Source organism: Ranitomeya variabilis, chromosome 4 (genome assembly GCF_051348905.1).
Source record: "Ranitomeya variabilis isolate aRanVar5 chromosome 4, aRanVar5.hap1, whole genome shotgun sequence".
NCBI classification, from domain to species: Eukaryota; Metazoa; Chordata; class Amphibia; order Anura; family Dendrobatidae; genus Ranitomeya; species Ranitomeya variabilis.
In genome coordinates this window covers 170,548,666-170,575,764 of record NC_135235.1, presented here as the reverse complement: position 1 = coordinate 170,575,764, position 27,099 = coordinate 170,548,666, and the positions used below count along the sequence as shown (strand labels likewise).

General features: G+C 44.4%; 1 protein-coding gene across 3 annotated transcripts in view; it reads right to left on the bottom strand.

Moving 5' to 3' along the window:
* Nucleotides 1–1,071: 1,071 nt before the first annotated feature.
* RASGEF1A (RasGEF domain family member 1A) overlaps nucleotides 1,072–27,099 on the bottom strand; it is a 238,387-nt gene continuing 212,359 nt past the window's right edge. For all 3 annotated transcript variants that reach the window (XM_077259373.1, XM_077259370.1, XM_077259374.1), the window contains exons 10-13: nucleotides 25,979–26,170; nucleotides 19,716–19,839; nucleotides 8,859–8,931; nucleotides 1,072–3,319 (exon numbers count right to left, since the gene is read on the bottom strand). In XM_077259373.1, coding sequence (XP_077115488.1) covers nucleotides 3,295–3,319; nucleotides 8,859–8,931; nucleotides 19,716–19,839; nucleotides 25,979–26,170 — 414 coding nt within the window. In that variant the 3' untranslated portion in view covers nucleotides 1,072–3,294. The remainder of the gene's footprint in view (nucleotides 3,320–8,858; nucleotides 8,932–19,715; nucleotides 19,840–25,978; nucleotides 26,171–27,099) is intronic.

The window sequence follows — 27,099 nt, the reverse complement described above, 5'->3', positions numbered from 1 at the left end:
TCCCTGATTGTCCCACTGTCTTCGGGCGCGGCAGCTTCTTCCCCTGTTGAGCGGTCACTGGTACCGCTCATTAAAGTTATGAATATGGACTCCACTCCCATAGGGGTGGAGCCGCATATTCATTACTGTAATGAGCGGTAATAATAATAATAATTTTTATTTATATAGCGCCAACATATTCCGCAGCACTTTACAATTAAGCGGGGACATGTACAAACAATAAATTCGGTACGAGTTAAGACAATTTAAACAGTGACATTAGGAGTGAGGTCCCTGCTCGCAAGCTTACAATCTACAAGGAAATGGGGGGACACAATAGGTGAAAAGTGCTTGTTATTTCAGGTCTGGAAATTATAATAAATAGGGATTTTCATACAAAGCTGCATGATCCGGTCATCAGCCCGTGTGTTTAAGTGCAATAGTCAAGTATCAAGTGCAGTTATCATGTGCATGGAGGGTGTGGAGACAGATGAATAGTAGGGTGCAGATTCAGAATAATATTTGGAAGGAGGGAACAGTTAGTTTACTGAGTAGTTGATGTGGTAGGCTTGTTTGAAGAGATGGGTTTTCAAAGCGTGCTTGAATAGGTCGGGGCTAGGGATCAGTCCGATCATCTGGGGAAGTGCATTCCAGAGAGCTGGCGCAGCACGAGAGAAGTCATGGAGACGGAGGTGTGAGGTTCGGATTACGAGGTTCCTGTAGTGACCGCTCACTACATGAAGAAGCTGCCGCTCCCGAAGACAGTGGGACATGTCCACAGTATGTAGTTTTTCTCCAGTTTAGTGTTGCGGGGGTAATGGTATATCCAAGTCAAAATGATTTTCTGTGCAATATTTGACACTGTGTTGACCAACCATTAAGGGTCTGGACCCTTCACATAGCGTTGAGCCTTCCACACAACCAGTTAAGTGCCATCAGAAACTATCACTGTGTAACTGCTGATTTGGACACTTCTTTTGATTCTTGGAAGTTTAGATACCGTTTATACATAGTTTAGTGAGTGTATTAAGGAATGTGTATTGGTTATTACCACTAGTCAAGGTAGTAAAAAATGAAAATCCAAGATTCCAGTTTCACTTTGAAGCAATTCTGTATTTATTTCTGCAAGCACATTAGGTCAAACACCGAATACCCTGCTTCACAGTACAGATTTGATAGAACAAGCTGGTGGGAATGGAACAAAATAACCAAATAATACATATATGGACTGAGAATAAAAAGAGGTGTAATAGAAAAAGCATCATTACTGAGAAAAATAAGCTTAGGGATAACTGCAAGGCTGAGTATCCCGCTATGTCAAGACTCAGAAACCATCAATCTTGCATTAGAGAAGACTCCTACTGATGGACTATAACCAACATAAAACCTTTGTGCATTTGTCTTTGCATGAAATGGACTTTAAGTATGTGCAGTTTCAAAGCCTTTCCGTAGTCCAGTGAGTGATTGCATGCGGTCAGTTAGTGTAGTATGGATTACATTGTATGGTCAGATATGGTACGTACTAGCTCTAGAAAAGCAGCTAAAGGCAGATACTAATACTTCAATCACAATGATGGCAAATGTGTCATGGACTAGAAGTCTCAGCCCTAACACTAAGCACTGAAACGAAGTGGGTTTTGCCAGATTATGTCTTAATGACTGTTGACTGGGGTATCAAAGGGACACTTAAAAATTAATTCAAGATAACATAAGATTGAAAAAACATCGATGTTTTCTTTGACTTGCAAACCAATGCAATGTTGATCTCCAGAAGATACGTGTATCAAATTGTAAATATTCCTCAACTGAAAAATAATAATTTGGCCACTTTTAATGGCTTAAAGTAGTTCTGTGGTGAAATCAAGTTATCTATTCACAGGATAGAGGATAGCATTGAATGGTGGAATCTTCTATCCCCATTAGAACGGAGCAAAAGTGCACATGCTCAACCACTGCTCAATACATTCTCTATGGGGTTCCAGAAGAAGCCAAGTGCCACTCTCAGTAGCTCCTCAGGGAATGGATGGAGCAATGGTGGAGTGGGCGCACTGCTGACCCATTCTAGAGGGGGTACAAATTCTGCCAACTGGGAACAAGTCACAGCAGTTGGACCACCACCAGTCAATAAGATATCACCTATTCTGTGGATAGGTACTAAATTGTTATCACAGGAGGAGAACCCTTTTAATATAGCATTTTGATCACACAACTTTGTATTACTCCAGCAGAGTTTAGGCAGTAGTGTGAAAGGATGAGGAGAATTACTGTGAATAGAAAAATTCTTCACCTGGAAATATGGCTGTGACTAGTTAATACTGTACTCCACTATACTAATGTCACATTCTTTATACGTCCAGAATAATGAGCTATAGGTCTTTGTTGGCCATCATGTGATGGTCACCATTGAAATCCACAAAATTGGGGCAATATTGACTTGCTTTGGTCCTTCATTACCACTTTTTTTGCTAGGCATAAGTCATGGTAGTCATCAACTCTCCATTGTGAGGGTCCTGACAAATAACCTATATCTCCGTGTTCTGGACTTATGAGTGTGGCAATGATCGATATGCTAACTATATATACACATTTATAAATGCATATATTAGATCTAGTTTTTCAAGGCAGAACATATTTTAGCAAGCAGCACTTTAAAGGCACCTTCATTGCTTCTAACGTTAGCTTAGTATATGTGTGTTCTCAATGTGTCTATATGTGGTTGATGTTGTCTTTATCAATTGGCCCCCATGACTTCTTCCATAACAATTTATTGGCCCTTAAACCAAAGAGTCAGACAACAGTCAATCTCTTAAAAAGTCTGTAGCGCTGAGAAATGGAGTACATTATGGCACCCAGTGCCCATTAAAAACCCACAGATTTATAAACACCAATTAATTTGAGTAGACAGGGCCCTGCCCTTTTTATATTAACAATAGTAGTATATAATAGGGTTAACCCTTGTGTCAAAAAGGCTTATATAGTGCATGTATAAATTCTGTGTTTTGGTGGCCATTCCAGCAGCATAGGGTTCTTTATTTTTTTTCTATAATAAACAAAAATAAGAAAACATGTATCCCTTTCTAATTTATATTTTTCATAAGTGCTTAAAGCATGAAATATATATATTTATATAATTATATTTATATACCAGTAATTTTAAGTCTGTAAAAGATTATATACAAGAAAAAAAAAAAAAATCAGCAGAACCCCAACCAGCGAGGACTGTCTTCCTGACCATAACATTTTGCACAATACAAGAAATAACAAACATAAAAAAGCTAAATTCCTGTGTGCTTCAGGCGACCGAAGAATCTCTTCTCAGGCTCTATTCAAAAGCGTTGACCTGTTTGGAAATAAAAAAGAAACTTTAGACTTAACTGTGAGGAGTAACAGCCAAGTGACCTCCAGAGCAAGGATGAGTAAGTAACACCCAGGTGACCTAATGGAGCAACATCACATTGTAGGAATGTTATTGTTGGTTTCATTATTGTAGCTATATTTATAATATGCCAATGTTTCTAATATAAGCTATGTAACGAGTAACTAAAGAATAATGTGAACCTACTAACATCAGCAGCAGTAGACCTGGTGTATGATGATAGCTTACATTCTTTTTATAATTTACTCTCTATATATGGTGGGAAGGTGGATGCTAAAGGTTCAAGCGGTAATTCATGGAGATATAACATTTTTGTACTGTCCCTGCCCTCATACACTATAAAAATGAGATGCCCAGTGCAGTTCTATTATCTTTAATGTCATCGAAAACATTAGAATCCATAAAGCCACTCCAAGGTGGGGGCATTTACCCCTGTCCTCCTCTCTCAAGCAATTTCTAGTAGGAAAAAGAGCTTACATTCTAAACCTCCTTGAAGTAGAATTGCACAGTGGACATAATGGAAGTGAGGAAATTACATATAGCTGAGAAGTGACAAATCTAATAAAATTCCTTTTGAAGCTCAGACTCCCTGGTGTTAAACAATTAAAGCAGGATACCTATTGTGAAATTAGACATTACGCCTGGTGTTTCATTGGAGGAGGGCAATTGTCCTCTGCTCTTCTCCAGGATAAGCTGCTATGATGAAAGAACTTCCCCAGGCTGTGTGTCTCTAATGGAAAGTTATGAATATTGGGTTTATAAAGATCCGATATTGATGGCACATTTTCAACTTCAGGACAAATTGCAGAATAACTCATAACTGTGACACCTGCATATAAGCCACAAATCACGATGAACTGACAACAGCCATGTTATGTTTCCTATCAATGAACAGGTAAAATCACGATATAAAAATTGACAGCAATATTGAACGTTTGTAGACTTCAGAGGCAAAGATATCTCATAAGTTGGGAATTTCATAAAATCCTGAAGGGCTGAGAACATCCCACAACCTGACCCACGTGAGGTCATCAGGGGGGGGGGAATGTGGGTGTAACTTAGGTGCTGCTAAAAGATCAAAGCAAATTATAGTTGTGTTTTTGGCAGAGAGATGCATATCAGTGAATGCACAATCCTGTTCACTGGACGTTTCCAATCAAAATGCTCTCCTTCGCTAAAATGAGCCATCTCTGTGACCAGCATAGTAAGTTTATTTTATGTAATTGTATATGCTGTAATGTTTTGTCCCTTTCGTAAAGTGTTTTTCATAGTATTTTTTTTTTTATAAACACTGCTTTTAGTTGTGGTTTAAATATAAAATTTTATAATTCTGCTTCTTTTGTTCTGTAAACCGCACCTCTGAAGTCATACGCTACCTAAAACGGCGTCCAATTGGCCAGAAAACAATTGGCGGTGGAGAGTAGTTCATTTGCTATCGTAGACCATTCCGGGGTATGTATGTATGTATGTATGTCGCCCGCCAGGGCCGTGGGGTACTCGGTACCGGGTCCTGCGGTTCACAGGGGGATGTCACAGGTGGCTGCGACCCGGTCCGTGGCCCTGGGCGCTCATGTAAAAGTGAAAGGTCTTTAAAAGGGAATAAAGTTTATGTTCGTGACGCCACCTGTGGTATTCGGTCAGTGGGGACCGACGCTGCTTTAAGGGGTCCTCTGGGGTGATGTTAGGGCAGCTAGATGGTATAACTTCCCACAGGTGAAGTATGTCCCCAGGACTCCCGGTGTATAGATGGAAGATGGTGAGAAGTGCAGTAAAGAACGAGGACACAAGGTTGGTTTACTGAAGACTTCAGCATCCACAGTCCAGAGCACCAGATCACAGGGCAGGCAGGGTCTGGCCGGCTTGAAGGCAAGTTAAGAGTCCCCTTACCCAGGTGGAAATCAAAAGCCTTCCTCTATCGCCGTGGTGGTGTAGTCCGTTACGGCTTAAAGCTCCACATAAGGTCCTCACAGATATTATCTCTCTCTGTCCCCGGGTAGGATAGGACATAACCCGTATGACTGGTGGCTTGAGGCTGTTTATAGGGACTCTAGCACGCCCCGGCCTCTGAGGGGTGCCACCGTGCCTCCCGAGTGTTAGGTCGGACAGGTAACGTAGAGTTCAGCTGTCCTGCCGGTCTCTTATGTAAGTCAGAGAGGTCCTTACAACCTCTGTGTTCCGGCTACCGGTCTCTGCCCCTCAGAAGGAGGCAGCCTGCTTGGGGCTGGTCTCCCCCTGATGTTCTCTCCTGTGCTTTTCTCTCCTTCACGCTCTCTGCAATGTATTCCTCAATGTCTCTTTCCAGGAGCTGCTGCACTGTGGCGGCACAGCTCCGTAAAACCTTCCGCTGCCTCAGACTGATCCAGTCCGTCTCCTGACTGGACCTTCCTGGAACTGACTGACTCTCCCTACTTCCCTACAGACTACCAGTTATATATATATATATATATATATATATATATATATATATATATACCACCTAAAGATGAGTACAAAGTACTCATATACCACTATAGCACTCAAAATGTAAAATCAATAAAGTTTATTGAACATCAATATTAAAAATACATCATAACATATGAGGATCTCAAAAGACTAAGTCAAAAATCCATGTACAGCAGTGGTCATATATCACATAGCATTGTACCGTATATACGTACTACTCTAATCCCATATGAGCCATAATCCCATATGAGCTTCGCAACACATCCTATAAGGTCACAGTCACATATACATATTCATACCCGGATGAGGGAAACTTAACATTAGGGATATCCATGTAGAGATTGCAAATCAATGCATACCCATTATAAGTCACAGACACCACCGCACAAAACGCCCCGACGCGCGTTTCGCCCACATGCTTTCTCAAGGGGAGTGTGTCTCTTGCTCCCACCTATCCTTCCTAAATATCCCCATCTAATTACAATTCAGCCAGTGAGACATCGCACATGTGAAAACGCCCCCATACTTACAGGTGCATTGATTCCGGCACTCACTCCCGGCACATGTCAGGGGAGGAAATGCCTCCCTGACGTCATTTGACGCATACCGGAAGTTAGAGAGGCCTTCATCCGTGCAGGAGCAATGGGTAAGTGAATGCGCATGCGCACACGGGCGCCATCTTTAAGGAGTCCTACAGATGCCTTTAATTATGCTACTCAGACACTTTAGCACTTTTTACGCTAGATATATGGATGATGGGAATAATTCTTAACACTTTGAACTTGGAAGGATGGTATCCTCCGTAGGACTTCTTAAAGATGGCGCCCGTGTACGCATGCGCATTCATTTAACATTCTGAACTAGGGAAGATGGCATCCTCTGTAGGACTCCTTAAAGATGGCGCCCGTGTGCGCATGCGCATTCACTTACCCATTGCTCCTGCACGGACGAAGGCCTCTCTAACTTCCAGTATGCGTCAAATGACGTCAGGGAGGCATTTCCTCCCCTGACGTGTGACGGGAGTGAGTGCCGGAATCAATGCACCTGTGAGTATGGGGGGCGTTTTCGCATGATCGATGTCTCCCTGGCTGAATTGTAATTAGATGGGGATATTTAGGAAGGATAGGTGGAAGCAAGAGACACATTCCCCTTGAGAAAGCACGTGGGCGAAACGCGCGTCGAAGCGTTTTGTGCGGTGGTGTCTGTGACTTATAATGGGTAAGCATTGATTTACAATCTCTACATGGATATCCCTAATGTTAAGTTTCCCTCATCCGGGTATGAATATGTATATGTGACTGTGACCTTATAGGATGTGTTGCGAAGCTCATATGGGATTAGAGTAGTACGTATATACGGTACAATGCTATGTGATATATGACCACTGCTGTACATAGATTTTTGACTTAGTCTTTTGAGATCCTCATATGTTATGATGTATTTTTAATATTGATGTTCAATAAACTTTATTGATTTTACATTTTGAGTGATCTTTAGGTGGTATAGTTTATTCGTCCACTATTTTTGATTTTGTAATATAATCAATGGAGAAGCGGGCATGGCAATGCTTCTAGCTGGTGGTATTTATTTATGCTGTTGGTATCTCTATTTTGATCAGAGATAGATATATATATATATATATATATATATATACAATAGATATATACAATAGATATATATATATATAGATAGATAGAGATATATATATATATATATATATATATATATATATATATATATATATATATATAGATATATATGTGGGGAGTCACCTAACAAGTAGGATCAAAAGCTCCCCCTGGTGGCCTGGGAGTACCTGGTCACAGTTATCCCTTCTTGCTTTCAACCGTAACATCACTCTCCCCGTGAGGAAAGCAATGCTACTGTGACGACCAGGACCCTGGGGTGCCACATATGTGTGTGTGTGTGTGTGTGTGTGTGTGTGTATGTATATATATTTATATATACTGTATATATATATATTTTTTCCATGAGTTTGAATCAAAGGTGTATATATACAGTATACGGTCACTGTTAGTTCTTCAATAATCAGCCTACTCGTGGTAACAGCCACAGACTCATCCGTTAATCGTCAGCTGATGGTGTAATTGTCCTGATTGTCTGGGGCAGCCGAGGGCTGTTTGCGACAAAAAGGTAACAGTGGGGTGATTCTGCGTGATCTCACGTGCTGTGATTTGTGACATTTAGAACACTTGTTCACCCCTCCCATCTGGGTCATTACATCACAGAACAGTGTTCAGCTTACCTCTGTAACAGCCAGTCCAAGAAGAGGGAGTGTGGCCGCATCCCCTGTTCTCTACAGAAAACCGGCTGTTATCAGGAGACTGGTTGATAGTACCAGCATGGAGCTCAACACTCCTGTAATGTCTCAGACGTGAGGGGTGAGCATTGAGGAGCAGCTCCTGCCACGACAGCCCCCTGATGTCTCCTTGTTTGCAGTCTGACTGAGGGGCGTGGACTGCCCCTTGGCTTAAGTAGTAGTCAGTAGTTAGCAGTGAGCAGGCCATGCCCCCTCACCATGGACTGCAGACAGGGAGACACTATCAGGGGGCTGGTGTGACAGGAGCTGCTCCTCAATGTTCACCCCTCCAGTCTGGGACGCACCAGTGTGCAGCTCCATGCTGATATCAGTCAGTCAGTCTCCTGATAATAGCTGTTTCTCTGCATAAAACAGGGTGTGGCCACATCCCCTCTTCTTGGGACTGGCTGTTACAGCAGGGAGTTTCACACTGCTGTATGAGATAATGTCCCAGACTGAAGGTTGGAGTAGTGAGGAACAGCTGCTGTCACATGGAATTACAAGTGTTCTTAAGACAATATAACTGCACTGGGCATCTCATCTTTATAGCGTATGAGGGCAGGGACAGTACAATTTTTTTTTTTTTACCCTGGGGTACCGATGATATAGTTCAGTTGAAAGTCCCCTCATTATCAATGTAGTTTGTAGGACTTTGTCCTTTTATATAAGACTAATATAATATTGGGAAAATATGGCATGCTAAATGATTTTCTTATTATTGGCAGAAAATGATGACTGTACCTGAGAGTCTTCCAGCTGTCCTTTTCCATGTGATTATCTGGACCCTCATTTTCAAAGGAGGCAACAAATAGAGCTGCAATAATATAAATCACCTGTATTACTACACTGTAAATATAGAGTATTTTTTTATTCGCATAAAGACATAGCTAACATTTGACACTTATGGCTAGCGACATAAATGGGACTGGCACAACAATAAAATTAGTTTCTAAATATTCTCCTGCGTTCATTTTTATTCATCTATACATATAAAAATATAGATGCTGAGAAAGCTGAGTGCACTCACCGGTCTTCCGTGAAAAAAGGCTTCTTTATTAACAGTAAAACATCCAGAGACAGGTGGAGGCCGGGGGAGAGAGGGAGCAGGGGAGGACGACGGCCGTTTCGCGCTTATCCGGCGCTTCTACGCTTCTACGTAGAAGCGCCGGATAAGCGCGAAACGGCCGTCGTCCTCCCCTGCTCCCTCTCTCCCCCGGCCTCCACCTGTCTCTGGATGTTTTACTGTTAATAAAGAAGCCTTTTTTCACGGAAGACCGGTGAGTGCACTCAGCTTTCTCAGCATCTACGTTTGTATTACATTGAAGATTTCATTCATATGAAGGAGCACCCGAGGTCGACCAGGATAGTTCGCATCTGAGTATTTGCCTCTACCTGCATATTCGGTTCTGGTGTATGGGACAGTGCCGTTCAGTTTTCTCTTTTTGTGAAAAAATACATATAAAAATGCCAAAAAAATCTAAGATACTTGTATGCATGCTTATTCCTAACATGTCCTGTATGCACACATCTAATATGTCCGGTATGCACGCTTATAGCTAACTAGATTGTGGCCCGATTCTAACGCATCGGGTATTCTAGAATATGCATGTCCCCGTAGTATATGGACAATGATGATTCCAGAATTCGCGGCAGACTGTGCCCGTCGCTGATTGGTCGAGGCAACCTTTATGACATCATCGTCGCCATGGCAACCATTATGACATCTACGTCGATACTGTGCCCGTCTCTGATTGGTCGAGGCCGCCAGGCCTTATGTCACATTGATTTACCTTTTTTTGCCCTTAACCGCTCACTTCATTATTAGGCACTTTATTAATAAAGGTCACCATTCTATAGTATTATATTTCTAATTGGCACACAATTTTAATAACATTGTTCACCAAGTAATTTCACCTTAGTGGTTCCCTGTATTGGGGATAATATGGTGATAGCTGCCCAGTGTGCATCACCTCTATGGTTCTTTTGTGCATGTAGTAATTCTCACTATATATAAAGCAGCAATGTAAGAAGAGACACTATATAATTGTCTAAGGGTCACTTCCGTCTTTCTGTCCTTCTGTCTGTCTGTCTGTCTCACGGATATTCATCGGTCGCGGTCTCTGTCTGTCATGTAATCCAAGTCGCTGATTGGTCGTGGCAAAACAGCCACGACAAATCAGCGACGGGCACAGTCCGGCGGAAAAATGGTCACTCCTTCCTCCCCGCAGTCAGTGCCCCCTCCATACTCCTCTCCAGTCAGCGCTCACACAGGGTTAATGGCAGCGTTAACCGACCGCGCTATGCCGCGGTGTAACGCACTCGGTTAATGCTGCTATTAACCCTGTGTGACCAACGTTTCACTATTGATGCAGCCTATGCGGCATCAATAGTAAAAATATCTAATGTTAAAAATAATAATAAAAAAAAAAAATCGTTATATACTCACCGTCCGTCGGCCCCTCGGATCCACAACAGGCCTTTCCCCCTCGTGACGCTGCGGTAACCGGTCCATGCTGCGATCTCGCGAGACCGCTACGTCATCATCTCGCGAGACCGCAGCATGGACCGGTTACCGGAGCGTCGCGAGCGGGAAAGGCCTGTTGTGGATCCGAGGGGCCGACGGAGGGTGAGTATATAACGATTTTTAATTTTAATTCTTTACAGGGATATGTGACAATATACTACGTTACTGGGCAATATACTACGTGGCTGGGCAATATACTACGTGGCTGGGCAATATACTACGTTACTGGGCAATATACTACGTGGCTGGGCAATATACTACGTGGCTGGGCTATATACTATGTGGACATGCATATTCTAGAACACCCGATGCGTTAGAATCGGGCCACCATCTAGTGTATATATATATATATATATATATATATATATATATATATATATATATACAGGGCCTTCTCAAAAAATTAGCATATAGTGTTAAATTTCATTATTTACCATAATGTAATGATTACAATTAAACTTTCATATATTATAGATTCATTATCCACCAACTGAAATTTGTCAGGTCTTTTATTGTTTTAATACTGAAGATTTTGGCCTACAACTCCTGATAACCCAAAAAACCTGTCTCAATAAATTAGCATATTTCACCCGTCCAATCAAATAAAAGTGTTTTTTAATAACAAACAAAAAACCCATCAAATAATAATGTTCAGTTATGCACTCAATACTTGGTCGGGAATCCTTTGGCAGAAATGACTGCTTCAATGCGGCGTGGCATGGAGGCAATCAGCCTGTGACACTGCTGAGATGTTATGGAGGCCCAGGATGCTTCAATAGCGGCCTTAAGCTCATCCAGAGTGTTGGGTCTTGCGTCTCTCAACTTTCTCTTCACAATATCCCACAGATTCTCTATGGGGTTCAGGTCAGGAGAGTTGGCAGGCCAATTGAGCACAGTAATACCATGGTCAGTAAACCATTTACCAGTGGTTTTGGCACTGTGAGCAGGTGCCAGGTCGTGCTGAAAAATGAAATCTTCATCTCCATAAAGCATTTCAGCCGATGGAAGCATGAAGTGCTCCAAAATCTCCTGATAGCTAGCTGCATTGACCCTTCCCTTGATGAAACACAGTGGACCAACACCAGCAGCTGACATGGCACCCCACACCATCACTGATTGTGGGTACTTGACACTGGACTTCAGGCATTTTGGCATTTCCTTCTCCCCAGTCTTCCTCCAGACTCTGGCACCTTGATTTCCGAATGACATGCAAAATTTGCTTTCATCAGAAAAAAGTACCAGGTCAGGCGCTTCTGCCGCTGTTTATGGTTCAAAAGTGGCTTTACCTGGGGAATGCGGCACCTGTAGCCCATTTCCTGCACACGCCTGTGCACGGTGGCTCTGGATGTTTCCACACCAGACTCAGTCCACTGCTTCCTCAGGTTCCCCAAGGTCTGGAATCGGTCCTTCTCCACAATCTTCCTCAGGGTCCGGTCACCTCTTCTCGTTGTACAGCGTTTTCTGCCACATTGTTTCCTTCCAACAGACTTACCATTGAGGTGCCTTGATACAGCACTCTGGGAACAGCCTATTTGTTGAGAAATTTCTTTCTGGGTCTTACCCTCTTGCTTGAGGGTGTCAATGATGGCCTTCTTGACATCTGTCAGGTCGCTAGTCTTACCCATGATGGGGGTTTTGAGTAATGAACCAGGCAGGGAGTTTTTAAAAGCCTCAGGTATCTTTTGCATGTGTTTAGAGTTAATTAGTTGATTCAGAAGATTAGTGTAATAGGTCGTTTAGAGAACCTTTTCTTGATATGCTAATTTATTGAGACAGGTTTTTTGGGTTATCAGGAGTTGTAGGCCAAAATCATCAGTATTAAAACAATAAAAGACCTGACAAATTTCAGTTGGTGGATAATGAATCTATAATATATGAAAGTTTAATTGTAATCATTACATTATGGTAAATAATGAAATTTAACACTATATGCTAATTTTTTGAGAAGGACCTGTATTATATATATGTAAACACGGCCGCCCCTCACCCTGATGCGCCCCTGGAAGAAGCAGGAGGCGAAACGCGGGTCGGGATGAGGGGACACCACGAGCACAAGCATCATCATTAGGTAATTGAATCTTTTACCATGCACGGATCATGGGGATTGGATGTTTTGGCTTTATACCGCGTACTATGTTGGATTAGTTGGTTATATAAGTGCACATGGAGACTTTTCTATATGGAGATATTGAATTCATACATCACATATGCCTATGAGTTGCCGTGCTCTGTGATGCAGTAATCTGATTGCTAGTTATTACTGTGACCTCTTATTGATGCATTTGTATTAATTTGAAACTCTCCAGTTTTTTGTTGTTACCACTTTGATACCTATCATGCTGCTATTGCATCTGAGCTAGGCAGATTTTATTTGGTTATGTGGATCAAGTGTTTTATATGTTCTGATAGCTGATTACCTACCTATTTTGTTTGTAGTAATTCTATATCCCCTTATACAAGCATATATGTTTTTTGGTGTCTTGAGGTGTCCCCTACGGCATTTTTGCTTTTTTACATTTTTGTATGTGTTTTTAATAGTGTATTAATAAAAAGTGCTTTTATTGTTGTTGGGATCTCTTCATCTTCCCACATATATGAGTATGTGGGATTAGTTATTTCATTTGTGAAGTGCTCTTGACTTAGCGGAACACATGTTGATTTGATTATGGCTTACAACCGATGAAACTCCAAAGTCATTATCTCAGTAAATTATAATAATTAACAAAAAACACCTGCAAAAGCTTCCTAAGCGTTTAAAAAGGTTTCTTAGTATGTTTCAGTAGGCTCCACAATCATGGGGAAGACTGCTGATTTGACAGATGTCCAGAAGGCAGTCATTGAAACACTCAACAAGGAGGGTAAGCCACAAAAAGTCATTGCTATAGAAGCTGACTGTTCACAGAGTGTTGTATCCAAGCATATTAAGGGAAAGTTGAGTGGAAGGAAAAAGTGTGGTAGAAAAAGGTGCACAAGCAACCAGGATAACTGCAGCCTTTAAAGGATTGTTAAGAAAAGGCCATTCAAATATTTGAGGGAGATTCACAAGGAGTGGACTGTTGCTGCAGTCATTGCTTCAAGAGCCACCACACACAGACGTATCCAGGACAGGAGAAAAAAAAGAGTCCAAGGTGTTGTTTTCAGATTAAAGTAAATTTTGCATTTTATTTGGAAATCAAGGTTCCAGAGTCTGGAGGAAGAGTGGAGAGACCACAATCCAAGCTGCTTGAGGTCTGGTGTGACGTTTCCACAATCAGTGATGTTTGGGGAGCCATGCCATCTGCTGGTGTAGGTCCACTGTGTTTTATCAAGACCAAAGTCAGCGCAGCCGTCTGCTAGGAAATTTTAGAGCACTTCATGCTTCCCTCTGCTGACAAGCTTTTTGGAGATGGAAATTTCATTCTCCAGCAGGACTTGACACCTGTCCACACTGCCAAAAGTACCAATACCTGGTTTAAAAACAACAGTATCACTGTGCTTGATTGGCCAGCAAACACGTCTGACCTTAACCCCATAGAGAATCTATGGGATATTGTCAAGAGGAAGATGAGACACCAGACCCAACAATGCAGACAAGCTGAAGGCTGCTATCAAAGCAACCTGGGCTTCCATAACACCTCAGCAGTGCCACAGGCTGATCGCCTCCATGCTACGCAGCATTGATGCAGTAATTGATGCAAAAGGAGCCCCGGCCAAGTATTGAGTGCATTTACTGAACACACATTTCAGTAGGCCAACATTTCGAATTTTAAAATAATTTTTCAAGCTGGTGTTATAAATATAAAGTATTCTAATTTGAGATACCGTGATGACTTTTGGGTTTTCATTGGATGTAAGCCATAATCATCAACATTAACAGAAATAAACACTTGAAATAGATCACTCTGTAATGACTCTGTATAATATATGATATTCACTTTTTGTATTGAAGAACTGAAAAACATTAACTTTTTGATGATATTCTAATTTTGTGAGAAGCACCTGTATCTATTTTCCCGTATGCATGCTTATACCAAATATGTCCTGTATGCACACATATCTAATATGTTCTGTATGCACGCTTGTAGCTAATATGCCCTGTATACCCACATATCTAATATGTCCTGTATGCACACATATCTAATATGTCCTGTATCCATGCTTCTATCTAACTAGCTATTGAACCCGTTCTACGCCCGGGTGGCGAGCATTTATATTAGTATGTGGTCTCCATCCTGGTATGTGCTGCTTCCATCCTGCGCCCTAATCTTGTCATGTGCTGCTACCATCTTGCGCCCTCATCCTGTTTTGTGTGCATCCATCTTGTCATGTGCTACTCTCCTCCTGTGCCCTCATCCTGTCATGTGCTCCCATCCTGCGCTCCAATTCTGGTATGTGCTGCCCCCATCCTGGTATGTGCGACTCCAATTCTGCGCCCCCATCCTGTCATGTGGTGCTCTCATCCTGCTCCCCCATCCTGTCATGTGGTGCTCTCATCCTGCGTCCTCATCCTGTCATGTTGTGCTCTCATCCTGTGTCCCCATCTTGTCATGTGGTGCTCTCATCCTGCATCCCCATCCTGTCATGTGGTGCTCATCCTGCGTCCTCTTCTTGTCATGTGGTACTCTCATCCTGCATCCCCCATCCTGTCATGTGGTGCTCTCATCCTGCGTCCCCATCCTGTCGTGCTGCTCCCATCCTGCGCCCCCATTCTGTCATGTGCTCCTCCCATTCTGCGCCCCCATTCTGTCATGTGCTGCACCCATTCTGCACCCCCATTCTGTCATGTGCTGCTCCCATCCTGCGCCCCCATTCTGTCATGTGCAGTAAAAAGTCACTGGCTTGCTGCGCTGACGTATTTTCTATATATATTCAGTAGAAAGTAGCTGGACCCTTAGTAGCCCCCAAACTGTTTGATGACTCCAACACTGTAAGATGACCCCCTCACTGTAATCTCCACACTGTATGATGGCCCCCTAGATAGCCTCCATATAGTATAATGCACCAGATAGTCCTCAATATAGTATAATGCACTCCCCATAGGCCTACTCTATATTGTATAATGCACCCCCATAGGCAGACTCTATAGCATAAGGCAGCCCCCATAGGCAGACTCTGTAGTATAAAGCAACACCCCCATAGGCAGACTCTATAGCATAAGGCATCCCCCAGAGGCAGACTCTGTAGTATAAGGCAGCCCCCCCATAGGCAGACTCTATAGTATAAGGCAGCACCCCATAAGCAGACCCTGTAGTATAAGGCAGCACCCCCCCACAGGCAGACCCTGTAGTATAAGGCAGCACAGCCCCCACAGGCAGACCCTGTAGTATAAGGCAGCGCCCCCCCACAGGCAGACCCTGTAGTATAAGGCAGCACCCCACAGGCAGACTCTGTAGTATAAGGCAGCACCCCCCCCACCCACAGGCAGACCTTGTAATATAAGGCAGCCCCCATAAAGAAAAACAATAAATAAATACTCACCTCTCTTCTTCCTAGTTCCTGTGCTGCTCCCGCTCACCTCCGGACCGCGGGCGCTGGGCAGTGACGTCATCACGCCCCCTGTCAGTGTCGGTGACGTCAGACGCTGACAGGGGAATGATGGGAGAAGGAGTGTCGCACTCCTTCCTTCATCAATGCGGTCAGCTGCATCGGCTAGATGCCGATACAGCTGACCCTGCGATGACACTGCTGGCACGGGTCAACGCTCCCCCCCCCGCCTGCTCAGTGGCCCTTAGCGGCAGAGTAGGGAGATTGATTCTTCCTGCTCTGCCGCAGAATGTAACTGTATCGGCGCGCTGTGCACACCAATACAGTGACAGTAGCGTAGCTCTGGGTGGGTCCCCTCTGAGCACCGGGGCGATGGCCCCCTCTGCCCCTCCGGTAGCTACGCTACTGCCTGATGCATAACTCTGTGGGGTCCAGACTATATATGTCCTGTATGCACACATATCTAATCTACCACCCTACCCGTTCCTGCCGTTCTGCTAATGACCTGAGGTTAGCATCCTCAATAATCAGAACCTCCCACTCCCGTCTCCAAGATTTTTTACGTGCTGCGCCAATTCTTTGGAATGCATTGCTCAGGTGAATACGATTAATCCCAATCCACACAGTTTTAAGTGTGGCCTAAAAACGCATTTGTTTAGACTGGCCTACCGTCTCAGTGCATTAATCTAACTATCCCTGTGTGGCCCATTCAAAATTAATACCACAACCAGGTTCCTCGCATCATGTTCTCTCACGCTTTATGCATTTAATAGCCTCTGTGTCTGTACTGCCACATACTTAGGTTGATAACTGGTTCATGTAGCTTTACATTAACACCCGATTCTTACACTATGGCTGGTCCAAATAACTAAAGCAATTGTTACCATCCACCTCTCGTGTCTCCCCTCTTTCCTCAGATTGTAAGCTTGCGAGCAGGGCCCTCATTTCATTTGGTATCTGTTTTGAGCTATGTGATTATTGTTATGCTGTAATGTCTATTGTATGTACAAGTCCCCTCTAAAATGTAAAGTGCTGAGGAATATGTCGGCGCTATAGAAATAAAATGATTATTATTATCCAATATGTGCTGTATAGAAAAAATAGAGCAGCGAGCAGCCCCTGAACAATAGCAGTTGTTGGGTGCATTTTAATAGCCTATTTGTGCGAGCCGAAACGTCACGCACAAATGAGTTATTAAAATAGCTTTTTTTGCATTAAAATGATGGTGTGCTGCTTCTTTGATTTTTTTCTAATATGTGCTGTATACATGCTTATAGTTAATATGCCCTGTATGCACGCTTATACCTAATACAGCTTTGACAAAAATTAAGTGACCACTGCAAAATTTTCAGTTTGTCTGATTTTTCTCTTTCTAGGTATATTTTTGAGTAAAGTGTAAATTGTTCTTTTATTCTATAAACTTCTGACAACATGTCTCCGAATTTCCAAGCAATAAATTTTGTTTTTTTTTTCCTTTGAAAAGGAGAAATGGGCCAAATTAAAGGAAAAAAAAACACCCAGTGCTTTCAGACGTCAAATAATGCAAAGAAAACAAGTTCATAATCATTTATAAGCAACAATACTAATGTTTTAACTCAGGAAGAGTTCAGAAATCAAAATTTTGTGGAATAACCATGATTTTTAATCACAGCTTTCATGAGTCTTGGCATGCTTTCCACCAGTCTTTCACACTGCTTCTGGCGCAAAAATGTAAGCAGTTCTTTTTTGTTTGATGGCTTGTGACTATCCATCAGCCTTTTGATTACATTCCTGAGGTTTTCAATGGTGTTCAGGTCTGGAGATTGGGCTGCCCATGACAGGGTTTTGATGTGGTGATCTCTTGATTTTTGCCAGAGCTGTAGGTCCTGTATGCATGCTTTACAGCTAATATGCCCTGTATACATACATATTTAATATGCCCAGTATGCACACTTATACAGTGGGTACGGAAGGTATTCAGACCTCTTTAAATTTTTCACTCTTTATTTCATTGCAGCCATTTGGCAAATTCAAAAAAGTTTACTTTTTTCCTCATTAATGTAATCTCTGCACTCCATCTTGACTGAAAAAAAAAACCAAATTTAGAAATGTTTGCATATTTATTAAAAAAGAAAAACGGATATCACATACTCGTAGTCATAAGTATCCAGACCCTTTGCTCAGATACTCATATTTAAGTCACTTTTTGTTCATTTCCTTGTGATCCTCCTTGAGATGGTTCTACTCCTTCATTTGGGTCCAGCTGTGCTCAATTAAACTGATATGACTTGATTTGGAAAGGCACACACCTGTCTATATAAGACCTCACAGCTCACAGTGCATGTCAGACCAAATGAGAATCATGAGGTTAAAGGAACTGGCCAAGGAGCTCAGAGACAGAATTATGGCAAGGCACAGATCTGGCCAAGGTTACACAGAATTTCTGCAGTACTCAAGGTTCCTAAGAGCACAGTGGCCTCCATAATCCTTAAATGGAAGAAGTCTGGGACCACCAGAAGTTTTCCTAGACCTGACCGTCCAGCCAAACTGAGGAATCGTGGGAGAAGAGCCTTGGAGAGAGAGGTAAAGAACCCCAAGATCACTGTGGCTGAGCTCCAGAGATGCAGTAGGGAAATGGGAGAAAGTTCCACAGTCAACTATCACTGCAGCCCTCCACCAGTTGGGCCTTTATGGCAAAGTGGCCAGACGGAAGCCTCTCCTCAGTGCAAGACATATGAAAGACCGCATAGAGTTTGATAAATAACACATGAAGGACTCCCATACTGTGAGAAATAAGAATCTCTGGTCTGATGAGACGAAGATAGACCTTTTTGGTGATAAGCTGTATGTGTGGAGAAAACCAGGCACTGCTCATCACCTGCCCAATACAATCCCAACAGTGAAACATGGTGGTGTCAGCATCATGCTATGGGGTGTTTTTCAGCTGCAGGGACAGGATGACTGGTTGTCATTGAAGAAGACATGAATGCAGCCAAGTACAGAGATATCCTGAATGAAAACCTCTTCCAGAGTGCTCTGGACTTCAGACTTGGCCGAAGGTTCACCTTCCAACAAGACAATGACCCACACAGCTAAAATAACAAAGGAGTGGCTTCAGAACAACACTGTGACCATTCTTGACTGGCCCAGCCAGAGCCCTGACCTAAACCCAATTGAGCATCTCTGGAGAGACCTAAAAATGGCTGTTCACCAACGTTCACCATCCAACCTGAAGGAACTGGAAAGGATCTGCAAGGAAGAATGGCAGAGGATCCCCAAATGCAGGTATGAAAAACTTGTTGCATCTTTCCCAAGAAGTCTCATGGCTGTAGTAGCTCAAAAGGGCGCTTCTACTCAATACTGAGCAAAGAGTCTGAATACTTATGATCATGTGATATTTCTGTTTTTCTTTTTTAATATTTGCAAAAAAAAAATTTTCAGTCAAGATGGGGTGCAGAGTGTACATTAATGAGAAAAAAATGAACTTTTTTGAATTTACCAATTGGCTGCAATGAAACAAAGAGTGAAAAATTTAAAGGGATCGGAATACTTTCCGTACCCACTGTATTTACACACATCTAATATGCCCTGTATGTACACTTATATCTATTATGTCTTTTATGCACACTTACCTTCTTCTGTGTAAATTGGAGATGTTAGAAGGTAGGTTTGAATCTTCTTATCCTTTTCAAATGGACATTCGACCTGTTTCCAGGTCAGGAAATTGTGAATTTGTCTGGATATTTCTGAAAACTTCTGTATAAATGAAAATACAAAAAAATGTAAGAAAAGAAATATATAGCAGCATTCATCAAGTTAACAATTCCCTGAAAACAGACCTTGATGTTATGTGCCAGAAGCACTGCTCTTCGAAAGCTTATTTTTAAAAATTTATTAAGAGCTGAAATAGTCTAGTGCCTCTACTTCTATTGAAAACCTAAGTGTTTTTCCCAGAGCTCCAGCTCTTGCAGCCGTTTATACATGGGGTTGCATTTTAGTAATCTGCCTGCAGAGGGAGTAAGAGCCCCAGTAAAGATCCCATAGCCCAGAAATGGTCATTACCTGCAGCATAGTCATCACCAGAGTTGTGAATGACACGTGTTTCATATAATACATTGTGCCTGGCATCAAATATAAGTGTTTCTTTATAATGTCTGATGCTTGTTACAGTGTAAGAATTACACCATTGCAAGAAAAATACAGAACTTGATAAATGTCCAATTCTGTAGTTGTGAGACTCCTGACTATATGGTCTGTTATGTGTTACGGAACCCCTCAGCACCCAGAATATTTTGTGCAGTTATATGTATGTATAATAGGTTCCATGTGAAATGCATGTCCATAATGCATCAGCCCACAGGCTGCGCCCCTGGGCAGAGGGGACAAGATATCCCCCTTCTGACCTCCCCCCACCTTTGTAATGCCCACAGTAAATATCGGCAGGCTCCGGCCACCTGCGGCTATTGTAATGTATGTCTGGCCTGCCGCTTTTCTATTGGCCTGCCCTCTGAATCTGTGTGATGTATTCTGTGTCCTGTGAGTAAAGTGTTGTCAGACTGGAAATACGTGGAGAAGCAGTGAGCTTTTATATGCGCCCATGTAACCAAGCAATTCCAGTCAGCGTCCTTCATTCAGACTCCAGCCAAAGCAGAGTGGACCTCCTGAAACACGGGGTGGTACTGAAAGAGGTACTCCAGCACAGTAGACCCCGTTACACTGGTGGCAGCAGTGGGTTGTGATACCCCGTCTACAGGAGGAAAGGAATGAATGGAAAACAACTACCAGAAGTTAAAGAGGACTACATTAAAAGATCTGGTGGAAGCCCGAGGGTTATTCGCCAGCAACAAAACAAAAGCGGATTTGATAGCAACCATCATAGAACACGACAGTGCAGCGCCCCCCAATGTGAACGTGGAGGAGACTGAATTCCAGAGGGAGGTAAAGAACAGACTGGCGTTCTATGGCCCAAACCCTGCAGTAGAGATCATACGAGAGGTGATGGCTGATGTGCGTACTGATCTGAAGGAAAAGATGGCTGAGTGGACCAGGATAGAGCTAGTCAAAATGGAGATGGCAGAGCGGACCAAAGAGGAGCTGGCCAAGATGGAGATGGCAGAGCGGAGAGAGGAAAGTCAGCGAGCAGGGGGAGCTCTGGCCTCCGACCAGGTACCTTCAACAGTAAGCCATAAAAAGATCCAGTATAATGCCTTCCGACAGTTGGGGGAGGCAGAGGAAGACATTGATGGCTTTCTGCAGGACTTTGAGCGGCAGTGTGCCCGTCATCAAGTGAAGCCGGAGGAACGGGTTCAGATTCTGGCCAGCAAGCTGACAGGCCGGGCAGCGGACGCCTATCACACGGTACCTGATGAGGACTGTATGGACTATGAGCGGATCAAAGAAGTGATCTTGGCCCGGTATGCGCTGACACCAGAGGCATACCGCCAAAAGTTCCGCGGACTTATAAAATGCGTAACCGATACCCACGCTGAATGGGCCTGTAAATTACGGCGGTCACTGCTACAGTGGGTACAAGGGAGCCAAGCAACCACTAAGGAGGACGTCCTCCAGCTCTTCCTGTTAGAACGATTCTTTAATGGACTAACCCCTGAGACACAGGCGGCCAACGACTCTTGAGGAAGCCACTCGTCTGGCCGATGAACATTATGATGCCAGGACGCCTCAGTTGTCTGGATCAAAAATGGTCACTAGGGGTCCGCCCATGGACCTGGAGGGCCCCAAACCACCGAAGATTGTAGGGGGACCAGCTAGAAACCCGGCCTACCACAGTCCCCCTAGGGCGCAATGCCACACCTGCCGTCAGCTGGGCCACCTGCAAAGACAATGTCCCAACCGGACTCAGCATACCCAGTGGCCAAAGGCAGAAAACAGCTACCTTCAGCCGGGCCGCTGTACACTGCTACCAAGGCGAAGCTGACCCGGCATTGGGGGCTACGACTAACCAAGGGGTGGAAGAGATGGAGGAAGTGCTGCAGGAAGTAGACCCCGTGCAGATAATCGACAACAGCATCGACAGGTTGTGTGGGTTAATGGGAAACGTATGCAGGGACTAAGAGATTCCGGGCCAACTTTGACCCTTGTGAAGCCTCATCTCGTCCAGGACCAAGAGAAGACGGACCGGACAGTGGCAGTCTGTGTAGCAGGGGGAGCCATACATCGACTGCCCGCTGCCAGGATTCACCTGAACTGGGGAGTCGGGGATGGCCTTGTTGAGGTCGGCTTAATGGAGGATTTGCCGGCAGACGTCTTGCTGGGAAATGACTTGGGGCCCATGTTGTCTGCCTTCTCGGTTGCCCCTCTGGCTGAGACATATCCTGTGACCACCTGGAGACAAGCTCGAGCTGCGGAGGCGGAATCACACTCAGAGGAGGCCCAGTTAAGACATCCCAGCCCTACACGTATTCCCATAGCCAGACACATTTCTTGGGCCACCCCAGATGAATTTAAGAGGGAGTTACTTGAGGATCCTTCATTGGAGGGATATCGTGGGAAGGCACAGGAGGGGAAAGGGGTACTGGAAGGGGAACAGTTTGTATGGAAGCAGGGACTCCTCTACCGGATCACAGAGCAGCACCACACAGGGACGAGCCCCACTATAAAACAACAGCTGGTAGTTCCCAAGAAGTATAGGCAGGAGTTACTGTGAATCTCTCATGACATACCCTTGGCCGAGCACTTCGGCATCAGTCGGACCAGGCATCGTCTGACACAAAACTTCTTTTGGCCGGGGGTAACCTATGATGTTCGTCAGTACTGCCAGACCTGTGACAGTTGCCAGCGCATTGGCAAGAGGGGAGATCGATGCAAGGCCAAATTACGCCCCCTCCCCATTGTGGAGGAACCATTTAGCCGAGTAGCGGTCGATCTGATAGGGCCGTTAGCCAAACCCAGTCCGTCAGGGAAAAGGTATATATTGACAGTGGTAGATTATGCCACACGGTATCCAGAGGCGGTTGCGTTACCTAACATACTGGCAGAGACGGTGGTGGCTGCCCTGCTCCAGGTTTTCTCACTGGGTTGGATTTCCCCGGGAGATTATCTCTGAACAGGGTACCCAGTTTACAGCAGAGGTGACCAACCAACTGTGGAACCTGTGCGGCGTAAAGTCCATTAGAAGCGCCCCGTACCACCCGCAAACCAATGGGTTGTGTGAACGCTTTAACGGGACGTTAAAACAACTCATTGGGACTTTTACCAGGACCTACAGGGACTGGGAGAAATTCTTGCCACACCTCCTGTTTGCCTATCGGGAGGTGCCCCAAGAATCCACGGGGTTCTCCCCGTTCGAGCTGGTATACGGGAGACGGGTAAGGGGACCCCTAGACTTAGTGCTAGAACACTGGGAAGGGGAGGGCATCATAGAAGGGGTACCTATTGTACCCTATGTGCTGGAATTCCGGGACCGCCTACAGGAGCTGACCCAGGCTGTACGTGGGAACATGCAGGTGGCCCAGCGGCGCTAGCGCGTATGGTACGATCGGAGGGCCAGAGAACGCACCTTGGAAATAGGACAAAAGGTCCTGGTGTTAGAGCCCACTAGACAGAACAAGTTCCAAGCTGCATGGCAGGGGACCTACCAGGTAGTTGGGAAAATAGCCGACACCACCTATAATGTCGCCGATTGTGACGACCCCAGGGTTATCCACATGTTCCACGTGAAAATGCTGAAGCCCTACCGGGAGTGCCCTGAAGAGGTAGTGGCCATCTGTGCACCTGAAGCAGAGGATTTAGCCGGACTTCCCTTGCCTGATGTCTTAGGGGAAAGGACTCAGTCTAAAACATGGGACCAGGTACACTTGGGTGAAGACCTAGGTCCCCGGGAGAGACAGCAGGCAGAGGAGTTGTTGAGGCAGCGACAGAGGATGTTTTTGGGGAGACCAGGGTACACTCGCCTGGCACAACACAAGGCTGAGACCCAGGATCAGACCCCCCTGCGACAACCCCCCTTCCGCGTCCCTAAGTCTGTACGAGAAGGGATGCGACAAGAGATACAAGAGATGTTGCGTTTAGGGGTCATTGAAGAGTCAGATAGTCCCTGGGCATCCCCCGTAGTGTTAGTGCCCAAGAAGGATGGGAAAAAAACGGTTTTGTGTAGACTATCGTAAGCTCAATGAGAAAACAGTGACAGATGCGTATCCCATGCCGCGTGTGGATGAGTGGTTAGACCGGCTAGTATTTGACCACCATCGATCTATTCAAAGGCTACTGGCAGATTCCCCTTAGTCCTGACTCTATTCCCAAGTCGGCATTTGTCACCCCGTTCGGCTTATTCCAGTTTCGAGTTATGCCATTCGGGATGAAGAATGCCCCGGCGACCTTCCAGAGGCTGGCTGACCGGGTTCTGGATGGTCTCCAGGACTATGCTTGTGCCTACCTGGACGACATCGCCATCTACAGCGCGACATGGGAAGAGCATCTAAATCACCTAGAGACAGTATTGGACAGGATCCACAAGGCCGGAATCACCCTGAACCCAAACAAGTGTCACGTGGGCAAAGCAGAGGTTCAGTATTTAGGGCATTGGGTGGGAAGTGGGAAACAACGACCAGAACCAGCCAACATTGAGGCCATAGCCAAATGGCCCACCCCACGCACTAAAACCCAGGTCATGGCGTTTCTAGGGACAGCGGGGTATTACAGGAAATTCATTCCCAATTACAGCAGCGTAGCCAAGCCCCTCACTGATCTAACCCGTAAGAACCAACCCCGCCAGGTAACCTGGACCCCAGAGTGTGAGGAAGCCTTCCGCCAGCTAAAGGACGCCCTCACCAATACCCCTGTATTGGCCGCACCCGATCCAACTAAGCGTTTCCTTGTTCACACAGACACTTCTATGTTTGGATTGGGGGCAGTCTGAGCCAAGTCGGGCCAGACGGCCAAGGACACCCGGTAGCTTACCTGAGTCGGAAACTACTGCCCCGTGAAGTAAGCTATGCAGCCATCGAGAAGGAGTGCCTGGCGGTAGTATGGGCACTCAAAAAGTTGCAACCGTATTTGTATGGACGACAGTTTTCCCTCCTAACGGACCATAATCCCCTAGTCTGGCTTAATCGGGTCTTCGGAGACAACGCCAGATTACTGCGGTGGAATTTATCCCTACAACCTCTGGACTTCACAATCCACTACAGACCCGGCAAACAAAACGGTAACGTCGATGGACTAAGTCGACAAACGGAACTTGTACCAACCCCATAAACTTCGGTCATCCCCAAACCGATCCGTTAAGGATCAGACTGTGTATGCCGATCGCGTCGCTGAAAAGGGGAGCCATGTTACGGAACCCCTCAGCACCCAGAATATGTTGTGCAGTTATATGTATGTATAATAGGTTCCATGTGAGATGCGCCCCTGGGCAGAGGGGACAAGATATCCCCCTTCTGACCTCCCCCCACCTTTGTAATTCCCACAGTAAATATTGGCAGGCTCCGGCCACCTGCGGCTATTGTAATGTATGTCTGGCCTGCCGCTTTTCTATTGGCCTGCCCTCTGTATCTGTGTGATATATTCTGTGTCCTGTGAGTAAAGTGTTGTCAGAATGGAGGTACGTGGAGAAGCAGTTAGCTTTTATATGCGCCCATGTAACCAGGCAATTCCAGCCAGCGTCCTTCATTCAGACTCCAGCCAAAGCAGAGTGGACCTCCTGAAACACGGGGTGGTGCTGAAAGAGGTACCCCAACACGGTAGACCCCGTTACATGGTCTAATAACAATGCTCCGTTTTTAATAAACCTACTATGTAAAATGTAGACATGTGAGCCCGTGCCAATCACACCGTGGCTGTGCTAGGAATCCTGGAGCAAAGCTTCTGCTCCCTGCTCGCTTGTTAGCTTATGTCCTGCAGCAATGTGACCACTATGGCCAGTAGCCCATGGGCTTACCTTAAAGTTAATGTGTCCATTTGGTAAACGGTTGGAGTGGATCTTGTGGAGGAAGAAGATGTCTTTGATAAACAGGTTGAACACTGGGATAACGATCTTCTCCCGGCTGCTGTTGGCACTCTGGGACCTTTGTGTTGCTCCTTGAAGTGCAGTGCGGTAATTGCAGAAATTGCTGGATGGATCCATATGATGCTGCAAACAACATATAAAAACAGGTTAGTAAAGCTAAACTTTACAGGTTTCATAATGGAATCTTACGGCTTATCGCTGCATGTTTTCAGTGCGTTTTTGCATGCAGAAGAAACACAGTGCTTTACAGTAGCAGCAAAATAAATGACATTCCTAAAGTCTCATTCACAGGGTACATCTGATTTCCTTGCATTTTTTGAGTTGCACTTTTTCTTTTTTTAAACCACAGCATGCAAGTTCTTTCTGCATTTTTTTACCCATTCAATTGAAAAACATTTAAAAAAAGCATGAAAACAAAGGTACGTAGTATATACAGCATTGTTTCTACCAATAATAGTTTTTCATATTGAAGAAAAAGCTGGAAAAAAAGCACTGTGTGAACATTCCCTTATGTTTTTCCAGCACCAGTCAGTGAATTTCTGTGTTGTCTGTAGAGAGCAGTATTAACTCTGTTTTAAAAATCAGACAACAGCTATCAAGAATAAGAGAAAGCTCATCATCATCACCGTCTCTTAGGGCCGATGATGAAGAAGAGTCAGAGGTCACATTTTCACAGTTGTACACAATGAGGGAGGAAAGAAAATCTCGCTTGAATATACTCTCACATTTCATTCACCTTACTCTGTGGATACATGTCTGTTCCTGGCTCAGAATTAAAAATGCATGCTTTGTGTCGAAAAATAGGTCTGAAATCATTCCAAAAAATGTCTCCAAAAGCCGGTTATGTTAATTACTATTTAACCCTAATGGGAGAAGCAGCTAGCTACTTCCTTCTGCCCTGGTGTCACCGATAAACTACACTTCCCAGCATTCCATGCAGTTTCACTTTTCTTTCATAATCTCAGTGGTTATAAATCAGCCTTCAGGCCCTAGAATGTGTGACACATTTCTGTAAAATCCATTTAGTATCTGACACTAGATCCTATGTCACA